Source organism: Grus americana, chromosome 2 (genome assembly GCF_028858705.1).
Source record: "Grus americana isolate bGruAme1 chromosome 2, bGruAme1.mat, whole genome shotgun sequence".
In the NCBI taxonomy this organism is placed as follows: domain Eukaryota; kingdom Metazoa; phylum Chordata; class Aves; order Gruiformes; family Gruidae; genus Grus; species Grus americana.
This window is the reverse complement of record NC_072853.1, coordinates 54758502-54774814: the sequence shown is the minus strand read 5'-3', so window position 1 is coordinate 54774814 and position 16313 is coordinate 54758502. Positions and strand designations below refer to the sequence as shown.

The following is a 16313-nucleotide window of genomic DNA, read 5'->3' as shown; positions in this document are numbered from 1 at the left end:
ATATCCTTAGCTGGTACCTCTTCTCTTGCTGGAAGAAAAGGACTTGCTCAAAAGCAATGTCCAGTTGCTATATCTTATATGCATCTACATAAACTACAGCAGTTCCACAGAATCTCATTGCAATGAAGGTGTTTCTGTGGAAAAATGCGAGTGGATTTGAGCCATCGGAGCCTAACTCTGAGGTGACTTCCAGCACTGAAGGACCCCTGCTGTGGATAACATCTGACCATCCTTTTTGGTGCAGCTAAGCGGGATGGTTTCAGTTCACATGTCCTGCTGAGAGAGGAATTTGTTAGGGAAGAAATGAAGTCACATAGAGGTCAAAATCAGCACCTTCATGTCTGCTAAGAAATGAGGAGGCCGTCAGGATAGAGAGCACATAGAGCTGTGTTATGTAGTTGGTTCTTCTAGTCAAAGAAGTTACACATTTAACTTAGCATATCCACTTCAAAAATATTTTCAGTGCTGTTACCTGTAGCTCTTTACTATAATAAAACAAGAACAGAAGGGAAAATACGCCCTTGCAGAAGGTGTACTGTGAGCATTTGGCACCTGCGTGCGTTCCGTCAGTTTGACTGTAAGCCTGCCTAGTCACCAGTTGGTTTCATACAATAATAGGGGAAATACTTCGGTTTTCTTCGGTTACGAAAAATACAGTTTTAAATATCTGCCATAATGGTGGCCAGATAGCTGCAGAACATGAAAGTTATCATATTAACAAACTCCTTGACAATGGTTAGTCTGACCTGGATTGGATTAAACCAACACTTAAGAAATAAAGAAGTTATGCATCTCATTGCAGTCAGGCGGATGAGCCGTTTCTCCTGTTCTCTCTCAGGTTTCTAGAGTTTTGTATCTTTCTTTAAACGTGTGCCTTTCTTCTTGAGAACATGGAATATACATATTTAAAGCGGTACACTAGGAATGGTGCTTTAGGAAATTGAGCTTTACCAGCATTTAAAACTGTCCCAGTTTTTCAAGTTGCAGAGATACTCTTCTCCTTCTCACAGCATTGGGAAGGCAGAGAGGAGATAAAGGTGAGGAGGATTTTTGGTGTCACACTACAGAGGATAATACAGCAACGGTTAGGTTCCTGCATGGGACCAAGACTCTGAGACCTCTTATACCTGTAAGGAGAAAAGGAGAGCCGAAACCTTTGCAGGGCACGCCTGCTGCCTGCTTCAGCGGGGAAGGCTGCAAAGTCGGGAAGGAGCTGAGCCCAGGGTGAAGGTGGAGGGGCATGTTCTAGGCTATTGATGGAAGCCATGGAAGTTGGCACCAGGCACGGTTAAATGAGTAATATAAGATGAAATGAACATAGTGCATCCGCACCTGGTGTTACTCAATTTGCCGTTTTCCCTGCTATGCAAATGATATGCTCGTGTCGTCTTTGCATTCGTCACAGAGAGACACTGATCTCACTTCTTACTGGAAACCTCTTTGCTGTAAAATTATTCTGTGCAATTCTGTTTCCTAATTTACCATGCAATTAATAGTTTCTAGAGTAGAGAAATATGATGAGCTATTGTAAAGTATAGTGGACTTTATGCCCTCCATTTACTAAAACCATTTATTCCCCTGACATTAGACCAAAGAAGAAAGAGAAAAATCAGAAAAACTCATAATTTTGCAGAAGGGAGGTACTACATTCCTTGAATTGCAGGTAAAAACAAATAATGCTTTCTTGAAATGCAGTCAGATAGGCTGGCGATGATTTATTATTTTATTATCTTTTTTTCCTTTCCAAGCCCCGCTTTTTTTTAATTTTTTATTATTATTATTTCATAAGTTTCAGAGAGAGATGTAATCTGGGGCCCAAATTCTGAGGAATGAGTCCCTTCCAGAGCTTATGGCTTCCTAATAGAGACTGATATCTCTGCCAGTTAGAAATCTACTTGCACGGTGCTGTTTGTGGGTGCTGTTTGCAGTTGTGCATGCATTTCCAGCATAAGCCTCACTGAGAACGTTATGGTGAATGGAGCACTTCTGTCATTAGAATTAATTTCCTTTATACTGTCAAGTGAATTTAGATTATGCTGAGTGATGGTGAACTTTGTATTCTTATTGGTTTTTCTATTAGCCAAGTGTGATAGAGAAGAAGCTGCAGGAAGGAGAATCTGCTGGCACTTTGGTTACTTCTCATCAAATCATTATCCAGAAAAGTATCCCATCATCCCTAGAGGTTATTTTTAATTCATTCGCTTTTAAACTACCACATTTGCTTAGTTAAATACAGAAGTTACAGTCTTAAAGTCAAATAACTGGATGCTGATTGCATAGTCAAAACAAATTGCATACCGTATTTGCATAAGGAGGAAAAAAGATGCTGCATTAAGTTCCCCTCGGAATCTGTAGTAGTATGGCGTTTACTGTGTTGTACTGCTCAATTTAAACAAACCTGAAGGGGGTTGATGTTATTCTAATGGAAATGAGGAAATTCAGCTACGCACAAGTGCATACTATTCTAAAACTTCATCAACACTGTGTTTGTGACAACTGGGGAACAGTCGAATGGGCTTATTTGCCCCATTTTTATAATTTGGTTTTGACTGCAGCATTATGAACCATTGCGATATATGATTTTTAACCTCAGGATTATTTCAGTCATCGTTTTAAATGATGCACTAAAATGCTGCTTTGCTTCAAATTAATACAGAAATAGTGTGGCAAAAGTAATGTTTTGTGTCCACATTCCGTGGGCCTCTGAGGGGAGGGAATATGCAAGGAAATCATCCTTTGCCTAAGGTGATTCTGTTTGTTTGGTAACTGCTCCAAGAGGTACAATGGTAAAAGTTATTCTGTGCTTTCAGAAGAGGCAGCATTGCTTTCTTAAAAGTCTTCATACTTTAGTGCTCCTGAAGTACAGATAAACCTTCAGATATTCTAATTTAGCTTTTATATCTCAAATATAGGGCACTGAGGATTGGGTTATTATAGACAAAATACCCTCTGAGGTAGTTGATGATGAATCGAAAAAAAATCTGGCATACAAAGTAGTGACTGTGAGCAGTAAGACTGCCTTTCCACCTGAGATATTAAAATCCAGTACCATTCTAATGCAGAGCTTTGAGGACTTGGAAAGTGAAATACAATCCAAAGAGGAGAATAAGCAGAAAATGTTCACCCTAGGAAAGTCCTATGATACTGTATCCGGGAAAATTGTAACCATGACAAGTAAAGCTAAAGAGGGTGAGAAAGCAGTACAGCCTTCAGTAGAAGCTTTGCAAAAAATGGCAAGGGAAGTGCAAGAATCTGTGAAAATCATTCCGGTAGCGGCCGAGTATGAAATCCTCGAGCCTGTCACTGATGAGAAAGCCAGGCGGGGATCCGACGTGCCGAGCACGAAAAGAAAGCTGTCCGACTCTCTGACACCCGTAAAGGAAGCAGAATCTCAGTTGCAAAGTCCTGAAGAGGAGAGTTTGAAAAAGACCCTAAAGACGGACCAGGATTTGCAGTTACATGGTACACTGGGAAGCTTGCAGCTTGGCAAAGCAGAAAAACACCTTGGCAGTGAAGCTGTAAAAGCAGGGGCATTTGCCCGGAGAGATAAGAGCCTGTCTGAGTGGAGATATTCCAGAGAACAGCCATTTACCATTGCTACTGCTCACTATGTTACCGAGTCGTCTGCATCAAAAGTAGTGGTAACAAGTGGCTTTGACTTCGTGCCACGGTTTAAAGATTAAAGCATGACTTCTTTTAGGCAATCCCCTCACACCACCCTACCTTTCGGTTCTCTTGCTGCCTGGCTTTATGTTGACAGCAGCCAACCCAGCTTATTTTTTTTTCCCCTCATACTTTGAATCCGTCCCACAGTCTGAAGCAGACATAATATAAGGCTTTCAACCTTTCCGGTTTATTTAAAGATCCATGTTACTGAAATGTAGTATTGCTGCTGTGGCTTGTTAATAAAAGGAGAAAAAAGGTTTGCTTGAACCAGCAAAATGCCAACGCTAACAACTATGCTTCGTAACTATTGCTTACTACAGCCATTATGAATTTGCTCTGATTTATTTTCCCATTCTTTCTCTGTTTCCAACCTCTCCGTGCCCCCGCAACCTTCTCTCCCTTTCCTCCGTCTCTGCCTCCGGTTTTGGCAATTAATATGTCTGTGCATGTGGGTCTGCCTTTCTGCTGTGTATGACTCTACATTTCTTTGTCTGTTTAGACTAAACAGTCCACCAGTGAAAAAATCTTGGATGGTTCAGATATCTTCAGTTTAATAGAGTCCGCCAGAAAACCGACTGAGTTCATAGGAGGGGTTACCTCTACTTCACATAGCTGGGCTCAGGTGGCCGTTTGATTCCCTCCATCAACGTTATAACCGCACGCCAATTACTTTTGCTTTTCTTTTGTTTCCTGTTCTTATGCATAACTCGGAATCTGTATAACTAACGCATGTATTGGTGTGCCTTTTCCTTTGTTACAATAGACAACAATAGAAACTTCACTGCAAAGAAAAAAAAAACCTACAAAACACAAGTTTTCTCTCATTTCACTTTATTTTGGTCATTTTGCAGGGTGCTGTATTTTGCCTTTATAATACTCACGCAAAAATACTGACGAGAAAAACACTGACCTTTCTCTTCGCTTTTAAAAATTGTGATTCTTGCTTTGTTTTTCATTTCTACTATTCTGATAACGTCCTGAGAATGAAAATCCATGCAACGTGAGAGAAATAAATTGGCAAAATGTAATACCCATTTTTTTATTTATGTTCGCAGTACATTAATCTGAGGAGCTGTTGCAAGTAGCGTTGTCTGCTTCTGACGCTGAGGGGTTTTTTTTGGTTTTCTTTCTCCTTCCTCGCAGAGAATAGACACGACGACAACTCAGGAGATAACTTCCAGTGAAATGAAGCAAGCAGTTCAGCCACATCAGGATACGGTGAAGAAGGTTGTACAGGAGACTGTGGTTATCGAGGAGAGACACGGCATGGATGTGCATGCGAGCGGGGAGCCTGCTAAAGTGGCCGGACTTGTGCTGGATGCCCAGGCTGAGGCAGCGTCAGCGGTGGCTGCTGGCGTGAAAGGGAAGGAGGGTTCTGCCGGGACTGAGGGGGCGAAGGAGGAAAAAAGGGAAGAGGCTGGGAAAGCCCTCGCCAAGCAGGAAGGAGTCGCTGCTGCTGCTGCTGCTGCTGCTGCTGCTTCGTGTGAGCAAGCGGAGGAGCACAGTACGACAGCCCACCTTTCAGAATCTTTGGAAAGAAAACCTCCTTTTGAGGTAACTCGTTACTAAATCGGCCGCGTCTGTGCTCAATTGTGAATGTAGGCAATAGTGGGCTAAGTTAATTCCTGTCATGGGAAGTAAAGCGTACCAAGTTTGTATGGTTGCATCTTTACAGCGGGCAGTTTGTTTCTCCTCTTATTTCCTCCTTGCGTGGCAGCTGCAAGGCTTGTTGCTGGTTTCCATCATTGGCAAAATGCCATGCATGTTTTACCTAAAAGCGCTTTTCATGCTATAGAGAAATACCTAATTTGATGGTATTTCATGTAACGGATAAGAAGAATTCAACTGGCATTCTCTTTGGGAAAGTCCATCAAGATTGGCAAAGTTCACATGTCCTCAAAGACAGAAAATATACTGTTTTTTCCATGCTTGGTACAATTGTAAATAAGTGTACTGTGTCTTAACCAACCCAGGTTCCTTATCTTAGCCCCATTAGCAGAATTTCAAGAACTGGTTTGCAGAGGGGTTAAAAAAACTTGTTCTTGCTCTTTTTTTCTGAGAGCTGAATGGAAGACTAAGCCTGAACAGGATTTGTTCTCTTGTCATTTTAAGAAAACGTAGAATCCCAGAATAGTTGAGGTTAGAAGAGACATCTCGAGGTCATCTCCTCCAGTCCTCCCTGCTCAAGCAGGGCCACCCAGAGCCAGTTGCCCAGCACCGTGTCCAGAAAGCATTTGAACATCTCTAAGGTTGGAGACTCCACAACCTCCCTGGGCATCCTGTGCCAGTGCTCAGTCACCCTCACAGTCAAAAAGTGTTTCCTGATGTTCAGAGGGAACCTCGTGTATTTCAGGTTGTGCCCATTGCCTCTTGTAGAGTTTAGATCTTTTCTGAAGTTTGTTTTCATAAAATCCAGGATAGTGCTAAATGTTGCCAGCATTATATACGTGTATGTGCCACTGTAATGAAGAGAATTTTCTTTTTTTTCTAAGAGCACTTTTTAGTTGTTCCCTCTCCTTTTCCCAAGCAAAACAAACAAAAAAAAAAAGTTCTGAGAAATCCATAAGCTTTGCTAAATGTTCCAATTCCTTTTTTTTGTTCACACAGTCACCAGTTGTGAAGACTGAGACTATCAGTTTCAGTAGCGTTTCTGCTGGTGGGGAAAACCTTGAAATTTCAACAAAGGAAGTGCCAGTAGTCCATACAGAAACAAAAACCATTACCTATGAGTCTTCTCAGGTAAGAAATTCTGCAAAAGCCAGGGTCTAATTTAACATGCCCTTAAGGAACCCATGTTTCTTCACCCATCTTTAAGTGTGTGCCTTAGTGTAAACTCTTCTAAGTTGTTCAAGTATTAAATATTAGCATGAGGAGGATGTACAGAAGAATAGCTTACCTGAGGGTGACTCTCACGTCCTGGTGGAGGGCCTTTCGAGAACATTGATGAAACTACAGATTTCAGAGCCCCAGCTTCTCATCTGTCCTTCCAGAAGTGAATGGAGTCTCCAGATGCAGAGAGAAATACTGACAAATACTGATTGCCCTCACAGCAGTTATTTCCCTTCCACTAGATACTCACTTTATGAAGAACTGTAGAAATAGGGAAGTTCAGCCAGTCCAGTTCTTGCCTCCCTGTGCTGAGGAGCATGTTTTCGATGACTGGTTTTTCTCTTCTGGTTCCCTAGGTGGATTGCAGTGCTGACTCAGAGCCAGGTGTATTGATGAGTGCACAAACTATCACATCTGAAACCACCAGCACTACAACCACTACACATATCACCAAAGTGAGTCCTCAGAAAACAGGGAATTTTTTTTTTTCCAGAAGGGTGTATGTTTTCTTAACTTCAATTCTATCATTTATTTTAAAATGTGGACACATGCTTATACTCTTTGGACAAAATCCTGTCTGTTTTGGGTACCTGTCTTCATTCATCTGTCTTTGGCTATATGGCCTTCACTAATGCATCATCCAAGGACTTGACAAGAGTCTTGAGAGTCATAAACCCTTAGGGTATGTCTATGCAAGCACAAAATCTTGCTGTGCAGAGACACTTGAGTTAACTGCAAATACTGTCTGGAACTGGAAGCAGTGTAGCCACGTTGGCATCGTATGGTAGCCAGGAAGGAATAATTTGCCTGAGCGTAAGGCTCCGTTGATGACTGTACTGCCTTTGAGTCCTGAGCTGTTATCCCTGCACGGCATTGAAAGCACATAGTAAATCTGCGTCATGTAGTCATAACAGGACATTCAGTCTCGGACGCCAGAGTTGCTTTGCTTGGTGGTGCGCTAAGGAACTTGCCCACAGCCAGACCAAAAGCTCATGGTTGCACAGACAAATGATGTTGGGTCTTCAGTGTTCCAAGATAGCATCTAAATAACAGTTCCTCCCTAAAGAGAAACCCTCTTAGGGCCACAACAGCTCTCCTACCAATATTGACTGAGGACAGGATTTCATCTTTCTGCAGTGAAATTCACCCTTCAGTAGATGAGCTATACAAAGGCTGTACCACCCTATATGTCCTTCTGAAGCCTGCAGTCAGACTTAACTAGGTCTTAATATGAAGTGTCTTTATGGCCACTCTTTTCTTCATGGAATGAATTCACCATAAATACCTGCCATTTTTGACATGCAGATATCTCTCCTGACACGTGTGCAGATTGACTAGAATCATAAAATTAACTCTGTAGGAAGGATCTCTGTAGGTCATCTACTCCATTCGGAGCAGGCGAACTTCAGAGCTGCTCTGGTCGCAGTTCAGGGTTGTCCCCGCTGCGTGTGCTCTTTGAGATAGTTCAGTCCAGTCCCGTCTGGATTCTTGCACTGATCATTCTCTGGATGAGTAGCGGCACTCTTTGAAGTAAGTTACTGACATGCATTTGTCCCTCCCATCTAGACTGTGAAAGGAGGCATCTCAGAGACAAGAATTGAAAAACGAATAGTCATCACAGGAGATGCAGATATTGATCATGATCAGGTAAAATCTATGAACTGCTAAAGGCTACCCTGAAGACTGCCAAAGAGAACGTTTCTAAACATTGCTTTAAAAGATTCTATTCATACTGGCATGCCTTAAATTAAACTGGATTAGTAGTTAAATCAGTGATGGTATATTTCATATTTTAATCATTTTCCTCATTTGTAAAATGTGTAATATCTCATGAATCTCTCCACCTTGCTACTGATCATGCATGTTCCACCTCCTTTTTGTTTTTGCCCTTCTGTGGTTTCCTTGGGATAGGCGCTGGCTCAGGCAATTAAAGAAGCCAAAGAGCAGCACCCTGACATGTCAGTGACCAAAGTAGTGGTACATAAAGAGACAGAAATCACACCAGAAGATGGAGAGGATTGACCCCAGGTAAGAGGACTAGATGATTTTCCTAGGCATTTACTGGGCTGGCATGTTGCAAAGGTTGTTTTCCTACCATAATTCACCTCTAACTCTTTGCTTTCTCTCACTGGCATTTGCAAAGTTGCCTTTGTGTTGGTTATCAGTTCTGGTATTTGAATGTCACCACATTCAGCTCTAAACATCTCTCTTCATTTAATGGTGCCAGCTGGAGAAAGAGAAACTGCTCATTTGCTTTTGTTGGCTCTCTGGAAAGTCCTCATTGTCCATGCTTTGATACAGTCTAATTTTCTAATTCTGAAGTAAAAAAAAAAAAAAAAAAAATCTGTTGTCTGCTTTTATATCATTTAAGAACAAAAATAATTTGTTCTTAAAGGTATGCATTTTGTTTAAAAATGCCAAGGGAAAAACCTACAGCTGCTTTTTAAGTGTCCCGTGCAGATACGTTACAAGTTAAGCTTTAAGTCCTAACTTGCAGAGAGATACGGTCCAATTTACTTTTGATTTTTCTTTTAAACCCAGTGAATTAGTGTGTTGGTATTTGGATGTCTTGGCTTTCTTGTATTTGAAAGAACATTTCATGTTTTAAAGCAGCATTGTTTATCAGGATGAGATGATAATGCAGCTTTTCTTGTGTCAAGCTTCTTTTTCAGTAAAGGCATGCTCTCCAATTGTGGCTGGCCAAACAAACATCTTAATATTACTATATTTATTCCGTGTGCAAAAACATGTCATGCATACTAACCTGCTATGCAAAAGCCATTAATGCCAGCACCGTTGCACAAATTGCTTTGAATGCTGTATGCAGAAGGGGAAAAAGAAGCTGCTTGTCTGATTTGTTTCAATCGATAGCAGCATTTTATTCTTAAAACAATATGTATTCCCTAGCACTTTGTGTAAGTAACAGAGTGTGATGCACAGCACCTTTTGAAGCTGTTTTGCTCTCCTGGTTTTGGATATACAGACCCTAAAAAAACCTGAATTTCAGAATCTGTTATTTATTTGGAAGATGGAACCAGTCACTGAGGAGTGAGTAGCTGTGATTCTTGTGGTATTCTGCTAATTGTTTCAGAGACAACGCAATGTGGCTTGCTTAAAGGTCTATTGATGTCACTAATTCCTTCCATTGGCGTCAGTGGACTTTGGATTTGGGCCAAGTTGCTTATGCTGGGATGATGCAGTTTTCAAATAGCTTCTGTTACAGGAACAAATTGACAAAATCTCTTTTGCAAAAGAGCAGTTGCTTCAAATAATTAACTCGGTTCTCTTTCCTGCAGGAATAACCTAGATTCCATATGAATCCAGACATGCACACCAGTAGGAATACGAGAGCCTATACGGAGTCTCAGTTCCAACCTGACTGACTTGTATCTGTCTATGGAAAATTTCAGTACAGAAGAATTGATCTTGACCGTTAATAAAGAAACTGGCAGAGACACCTTCCCATAGAAAGCAATCTGAATCAGCAGCAGTTAAACAATATTGCATGAAGCAACGATACAATTACAGAAAAGCAGCATTTTTAATTTTCTTAAAATGTCTTAAGTTTTCAGCTATACCTGCACGTTCATAAACAATATAAACAGTGATCTCATGTAACACATAAACAGTTCATGCCTTTCACAGTTTATGAAAGTCTAAACAAATTAAAATTTGTTAGGTGGCAAGCCTTTTGTTTACGGATATTGTAAATGAAGATTACCCCCAAAATGCTAGAAGCTGTATAGGTACTGTGTTTAATGTTTTACCACACAATAGATGTGCCAATAACACAGTTTATTCAGTAAACAACTTGAATCTTATATTTGTTTCATCTGGTTTTATTACTGCCCGATAAACGATGACAAAACTTTACTCTTATCAAAATATTTAAATGCTTACAAAGTGTGCTTTGTATACCTGACTGAATACCTTATGAGGTAGTAATGGTTTTAGTATATTAACTTTAACGATTTTTGTCAACATTGTTCAGAGTCAGCTTCCAGTCACCCTTCACAGATCCTAACCTTGTAAATTATATGTAGTTATTTTGGAGGAAAAAAATCTGTATTTTACTTAGTTTGCAGCATTAGAAAATTATTAATCTGAAATAACTGTGATGGTTTTCTATTGATTTCCCTTTTGTTCTCAGAGGAAAAAAAAGGAAAAAAAAAAAAAAAGTTCTATTTGAGAATCTGGTCAGCATTTACTATCTAGTTCAGAGTCAAGCCTTAACCTGTACAGAACGTCCACTGAAAACTCGTTAGTGTCCAGCTATAATACCCACGAAGGGATAGCGTCCATTACACTGTCAGCTGCATCACAACACATGGTGAATGTATGTTTCTGCATAGTGAAATAAAAGTGGTAAATGCATCCAAAATCGTATTGTTCTGTGTCTAAAAGCACCTAGTGTTTTTTTTTAATATGCAAAACGTTAAGTTAACGTTTGTAGGACACCACAGGTTTTCCTCGTCTGCACAGTAGACACGTTTTGTCTTCAGCGGCTGGCACTGCGCTGTGCAGACAGTTGGAGTTAGTGGAGCATCCGCAGGGATGGCAGTGCCTGCCTTTGGGCAAACGACGTTTGCAAAGGAAAAGGAGTGTTTGGTTCCTCGCTTTTCTCTAGTTGTGTGCTGTTTCACCGAGGCTAAATGAAGGGTTTTGTGGTTGCTTCGAAAGTAAAGGCCAGTAGCGCTTGATCCAGATCCACTCTCTTTTTGTACTTTCGCTCTGAAACATGGATAAAATTCTCTCTTTAATGCAGTACTTTTACTTATCTGTTCCTTTTCCTCCTTTGCCGCATCTCGTTGACGCTCCCCTGGTAGTTCAAGAGAAATTTGTAACAGTTAATTCACCCTTAAATCTAAATTTCCTTGCAGGATTGAAAGAAATGGCTACAAGCAGACTTTTCAGGACATAAAGGGCCAAATTTGCCCATCGTTGTTTACACGGGGCCCCCTCACATTGAAGTCAATGGATTTGGCTTCAGTGGAGAGCAGGATTTGACCCAGTGACTTGTTAATAAATGTTTATTTTCTTAATTTAGAAAGAAAAATAGTATATATAGAGAGAATAACCTGTAGATAATAATTAAAAGTAATATCCCAAGGCTTTTAAAGCTTTGCCCTTAGCCTCTAAAACCTCTTCCTTCCACCAGCCATTCTTCATGCCTTTAATCCAGAGTGCTAACTATGTAACAGCTCCCCCTGCCGCCATCATTGCTTACCTCTCGCCTAATGACCAACGCAAAGATTACGGTCTGTTGTCATCTTTGATTGACCTCTCCTCCTCCTAGTCCTTCAGAAGAGCATCTATGTTCCCAGCCCTCTCGGTGACGGTAGGCTCAGCTTTCTGGTGCTGCCAGCGCCCGGCGGCAGCCGGGGGTGGAGGAGGTACTCGCCCTGTGTCTCAGCAGATGACATACCAGGTTCTCGCTACTGCATCAGGAGTTTGAAAATAGACTCTGAAGCCATATTGATCTTCCCTCAGGTGCCCCTTATGTTGTCAGCTAAGAAACGGCATTTGTATTACCTCAGAGAGACGCGAGGCGATTGCACAGCCTACTCTCCAGAGTTAGCGTTATATTTTAGCATGGCTTGAGGAGATTGTACTTTGGTGATACCGCGCAGTATGTACGCTGTCTAAAGATATTGTATCTTGAGAAGTTAGTCTCCTTGGAAAGGACGCTCACAGCTAAGATACAGCCTAAGCATATGCAGACTATGAGGAGATGAGAGTGGACAGGCAAGGACATCTCAGTGCCACTGTTGGCAGTAGACCCTTGTTTGGGGGATGGTTCCTGGGAGCGATAGTTGTGGTTTTTGTTAGAAACTGTTTCTTGGGTTGTCTGCCTAATGCTGTGCCACATGAAATAAAGAACACCTGCCTGTTTCTACCAACCATCTTTTGTCTCTGTCTCTGCTCATTTATTGTTGGTCTTTGTCCGGCTTCTCAATGTAAAACAGCCTATAAAACAAACCATCAAATAGCACGTTACTTGAAGGCACCATTACCAACACAGACACCAGTACAGGAGACAGCCTCACTTGTTACATCTGGAGTCACCACCCCGTGAGAACTGGCTGCTCTGCACCACTGAGGGAAGGGACCAGGGTGGCCAGGCAGGGCTTTGCACACCAGGCAAGAGCGGGCGTAGCAAGCGATCGCAGCAGTTGTGACCATTACAGGTACAGAAAGAATGAACACATTGCCTTGGCATTTTTAAGGCTATTTGCAATCAGTTAACACTTATCCCTCTGAATTATTTTAAGGCCGTTTCATCACAAATGGCAAGTAACGGTGTTCTGTGCTCAAGCATTTAAAAAAAAATTTTGAATGGGCTTCTAAATCCAGATATTAGGTCAAAGTGAGGGTTTAACAGTTTAGTCTTCTTTCTTCCCAGAGCAGATTTAGGCAGCTGGTGCGATGATGTGGCTCACCCGTACAACAGTTTGTATCTGCTGAAATTACAGTTCCTTATAAATAGTTCTTGGCAAATAAATTGGACATTGAGTCCAGGCTTCAGTTTGGCAAATACCCTGGCAAATCTTGGTGCAGATTTCTTGCCTTAACCCGAAATAGTTCTGTCAGTTAAGATCACAAGGCCCATTTACAAGCTTCACCTTTACATCTTCCCTCTTCACAAGGAATAAGGGTGAGGTAAAGAAATGTGTTGCCCTTTTTTATACAGGAGCAATAATGGTCCGGGTTCTGCAGAGCTAGGAATTTAACCTTAATTTTTAATCATTTTTCCTAGTCTGCCTATTAGAAGTTTGTGATGTGCCTGAGGCAATGCTGAGATTCATTGCATGATTTATTTTTTAATGTTTGTTGAACACACCAGCAGCACATACTATATACTCTAAACCGTATCGCCCAAAGAAGATCCTGTTCGGTCAACCACGTTTGATCAAAATGGCTGGCATCATTTTTATATTGTTAGTTACCATACAGTTAGAGACACTACACAAAAACTATCTCAAATGAACAAAGTTCAAACAAAGGAAACCCAATTATCATTTGACTTTAGCTATTTCAAAGCATTAAGAAGAAAAGTGGTGTTCTTCAAGGTACATATGTCTCAAACTACAGCTCACTGTCTTGAAAATTGAACTCGGCTCTTGTATACTGTTAACTTTAAGGAAAATCCTTAATTGGGCAATTTCCCATTCCCGAGTCTTAGATCCACTTTCTCCTGACGTACGTAAAGAGTAACACTTGGGTAACGAGAGCAGATGACAATTGCTAGATTCTCTTCTTTCCCTTCCCCTCCATTACATAAAGCAGCAGATACTTATTTTCAAGTATTTTCCGTTGGTACTGAACCTCCTTCAGTTGAATCTACTGATCCAATCTCTCGAGATGCCTTTGCAATTTCGTTTGCTCCTGAAGCCCGCTATCTCTAGTTACAGGCTTCCAGGGCTGATGTTTTCCATGGCTGTGTGCTAATGAAATGACACCAAACAAACTCTCCATCAAGTGATGTTAAGACCAAAGTCCTCTTAAACGGTATCCCTGGCAGGGTGAACATGAAGCAACGGCAACGGGAGCTGAACTGCATCTCCTGAAGTCCTGTATAGATCCCAAGGTATAGTGGTGGTTTGAGGTACTATGGATGAATATGAGAAACACTCCACGCTTTTTTAAAGAGAGAGGAAATGAAGCACTTTTCTTAAATCTGTAGATTCCAAAGGTGCTATCGATCTTACGCTGCAAATGATGGTTTGCTGTATCTTTTGTCATTAGTGTTACGCCACATCATGGAAGGGGTTGGTCGGGGTTCCCTTGGAGCAACACAGAATGCCAGCTTTCCTAATAAAAACTTGGTCATGCACTCAAGTAGACTGTTACTAGTTATGCATCTTTTAGTTCTGTCTCAAATAGGGATTTAGGTTTAAATAAACAATGAGGCATATTGCTGTTAGTTTTTATATAAAAATGTTTTCCACAAATTACTGTATTCATTAACTGAAATCAGATTATTCTATTACCTTGGAAATACTGGTAGCCCTTGTTCACACCCTAAATTACTCTGGTTTATGACATTTGATTCCCTCCACTCTTTTTTTCTGTCTCCCATTCAACAGCAGTCCTGCTTCTCAGCTAGAACTAATGGCTGCTGTAAAGACTCCTAGCAGCCAAATTTCAAAAATCTCAGTCAAGTCGCTTCCGTCATCTCAAGCTCCCAAATGGAGCTATAACCTCCATAAATCAATGACCTCATTCTTGCAGCTGAAGTGACCGTCACTCACTGTAAGTAGGATTAATGGCCTGTCTTTGAGAATGACTATAGTGACATAGAGGGAAAAAGAAAAACAAACACTACTGACACTAGAAATTTTCATTTTTAAACACATTTGAATTTTATCTGTACAGTCTATCAGCTCTGTTTTCTCCAGTACAGAACTTAAATAAGAAGCTTTTATTCTTGTTTCTTTTTTGTCCAGAGTTTACTAGGAATTTCTTTTTAATTTTCTAGAAGTATATCTGTCCTGTCTGCTTCTGTGGTAAGGTGGCTCTTAACTCCTGCACACAACCAAAGCTCGTGCGATGATGTCAACTAATCTGAACCGCAAAACGCAGATCCCGGAACATGTGGAGCTTTGGAGCTGCCTGAATTGCAACCCAGAGCGGCGTGTTTCCACACCAGTCCTGCCTTAGGGTGCACATGTCTCTTCTAAGTACTGGGCATGTGTTCTCTGGCGGATAATCCTGGGTGACTATAGTTAAAGATACAATATTAGACAAAACACATTAAAGGTCTCAGGGAAAGTCGTATCATAAATTGTACAACAGAGGAAAGAAAAAAATGAAAGCAATATATCTGAAAGTACAAAAGCAAATCAAGAAACCTTCAAAGCCTCTTCAAGTAGGGAGAGTCCAGCTAATATGATGTTCGGTCTTTCCTTAAATCAAAAGTGCTACTAGCACAGATACCCTTCCTCGAAGGATTTATGAGGTTGTTTCTTGGACGTATTGGTTTTCTGGCCAAACTCAGTTGATGAATTTGGCATATGAAAGCTTCTAAAGACATTTATATTCCTTTAGTCTAATCTTCAATCCATATACAATTTAGACAAATGGGAATCTTGTTATATTGTCACGGAAGTGTTGACAGTTTCACCACTCATCCTTAGAGCTCCTAAATCCCAGGCTACTAGATAGATAGATAAAGACACACACATACATGTTCCCACAGAACATTATTTGTTCTAACAGTATTCCTGTGATATCATCCCTGAATATGCATTAAACAATGGATTTTTTTTCTTTTGTTTTTCCAATCAAACTGCCATCTGGGATTGACATGTCACAAGATTTTTTTCCTGCAATTGGATGCAATATGTCAGTATAAATACTTTTTGTCATGTTGATCTATAACAGTGAATATGTAACATGAAATCACTGCAACATGTGGCCTGCGATCACAGAAATAAAGGTCTGTCTTGATTATCTCCATGAGGTGGTCCTGTGACAAGGAAGCTTCTGCAAACTCTGAGAAGACAGCCTGCAATAGTGGCTTATCCCACCACTTCACGGTTATTTTAAATTCTCTTTGTCCCTTTTTGCTTTCTTTCCTATCCTCCACCTTAACCTATTTGTGTTTCATCTGTCAGGCTCCTCTCTTCTGCATCTTCTTTCCTTTCCAACTTTTCTCTGGGCTTTTGAGCAGACTGCTTCTGCTGCTTCTCTTTCGGTTCATTCTGCTGTTCCATCTTATCCCACCTATCAACCGTCTTTAAAGTCTTGCTAATTTTTTCTGTCCTGCATCTTTCTTACTCATCTTTAACAACTTCAACTCCTACAACGATTATACA

At 40.8% G+C, this 16313-nt stretch overlaps 1 protein-coding gene across 34 annotated transcripts in view; it reads left to right on the top strand.

Moving 5' to 3' along the window:
- Positions 1–10871, top strand: part of EPB41L3 (erythrocyte membrane protein band 4.1 like 3) — a 96502-nt gene extending 85631 nt beyond the window's left edge. For 16 of the 34 annotated variants that reach the window (XM_054815702.1, XM_054815698.1, XM_054815703.1 and 13 more), the window contains 9 exons: positions 1589–1663; positions 2081–2182; positions 4166–4288; positions 4810–5220; positions 6274–6405; positions 6852–6950; positions 8062–8142; positions 8407–8523; positions 9792–10871. In XM_054815702.1, coding sequence (XP_054671677.1) covers positions 1589–1663; positions 2081–2182; positions 4166–4288; positions 4810–5220; positions 6274–6405; positions 6852–6950; positions 8062–8142; positions 8407–8517 — 1134 coding nt within the window. In that variant the 3' untranslated portion in view covers positions 8518–8523; positions 9792–10871. Of the gene's footprint in view, positions 1–1588; positions 1664–2080; positions 2183–2912; positions 4145–4165; positions 4289–4809; positions 5221–6273; positions 6406–6851; positions 6951–8061; positions 8143–8406; positions 8524–9791 lie in introns of those variants that run through there. The other 18 variants (XM_054815714.1, XM_054815709.1, XM_054815713.1 and 15 more) reach the window with 11 other exon arrangements.
- The last annotated feature ends 5442 nt before the right edge of the window (positions 10872–16313 follow it).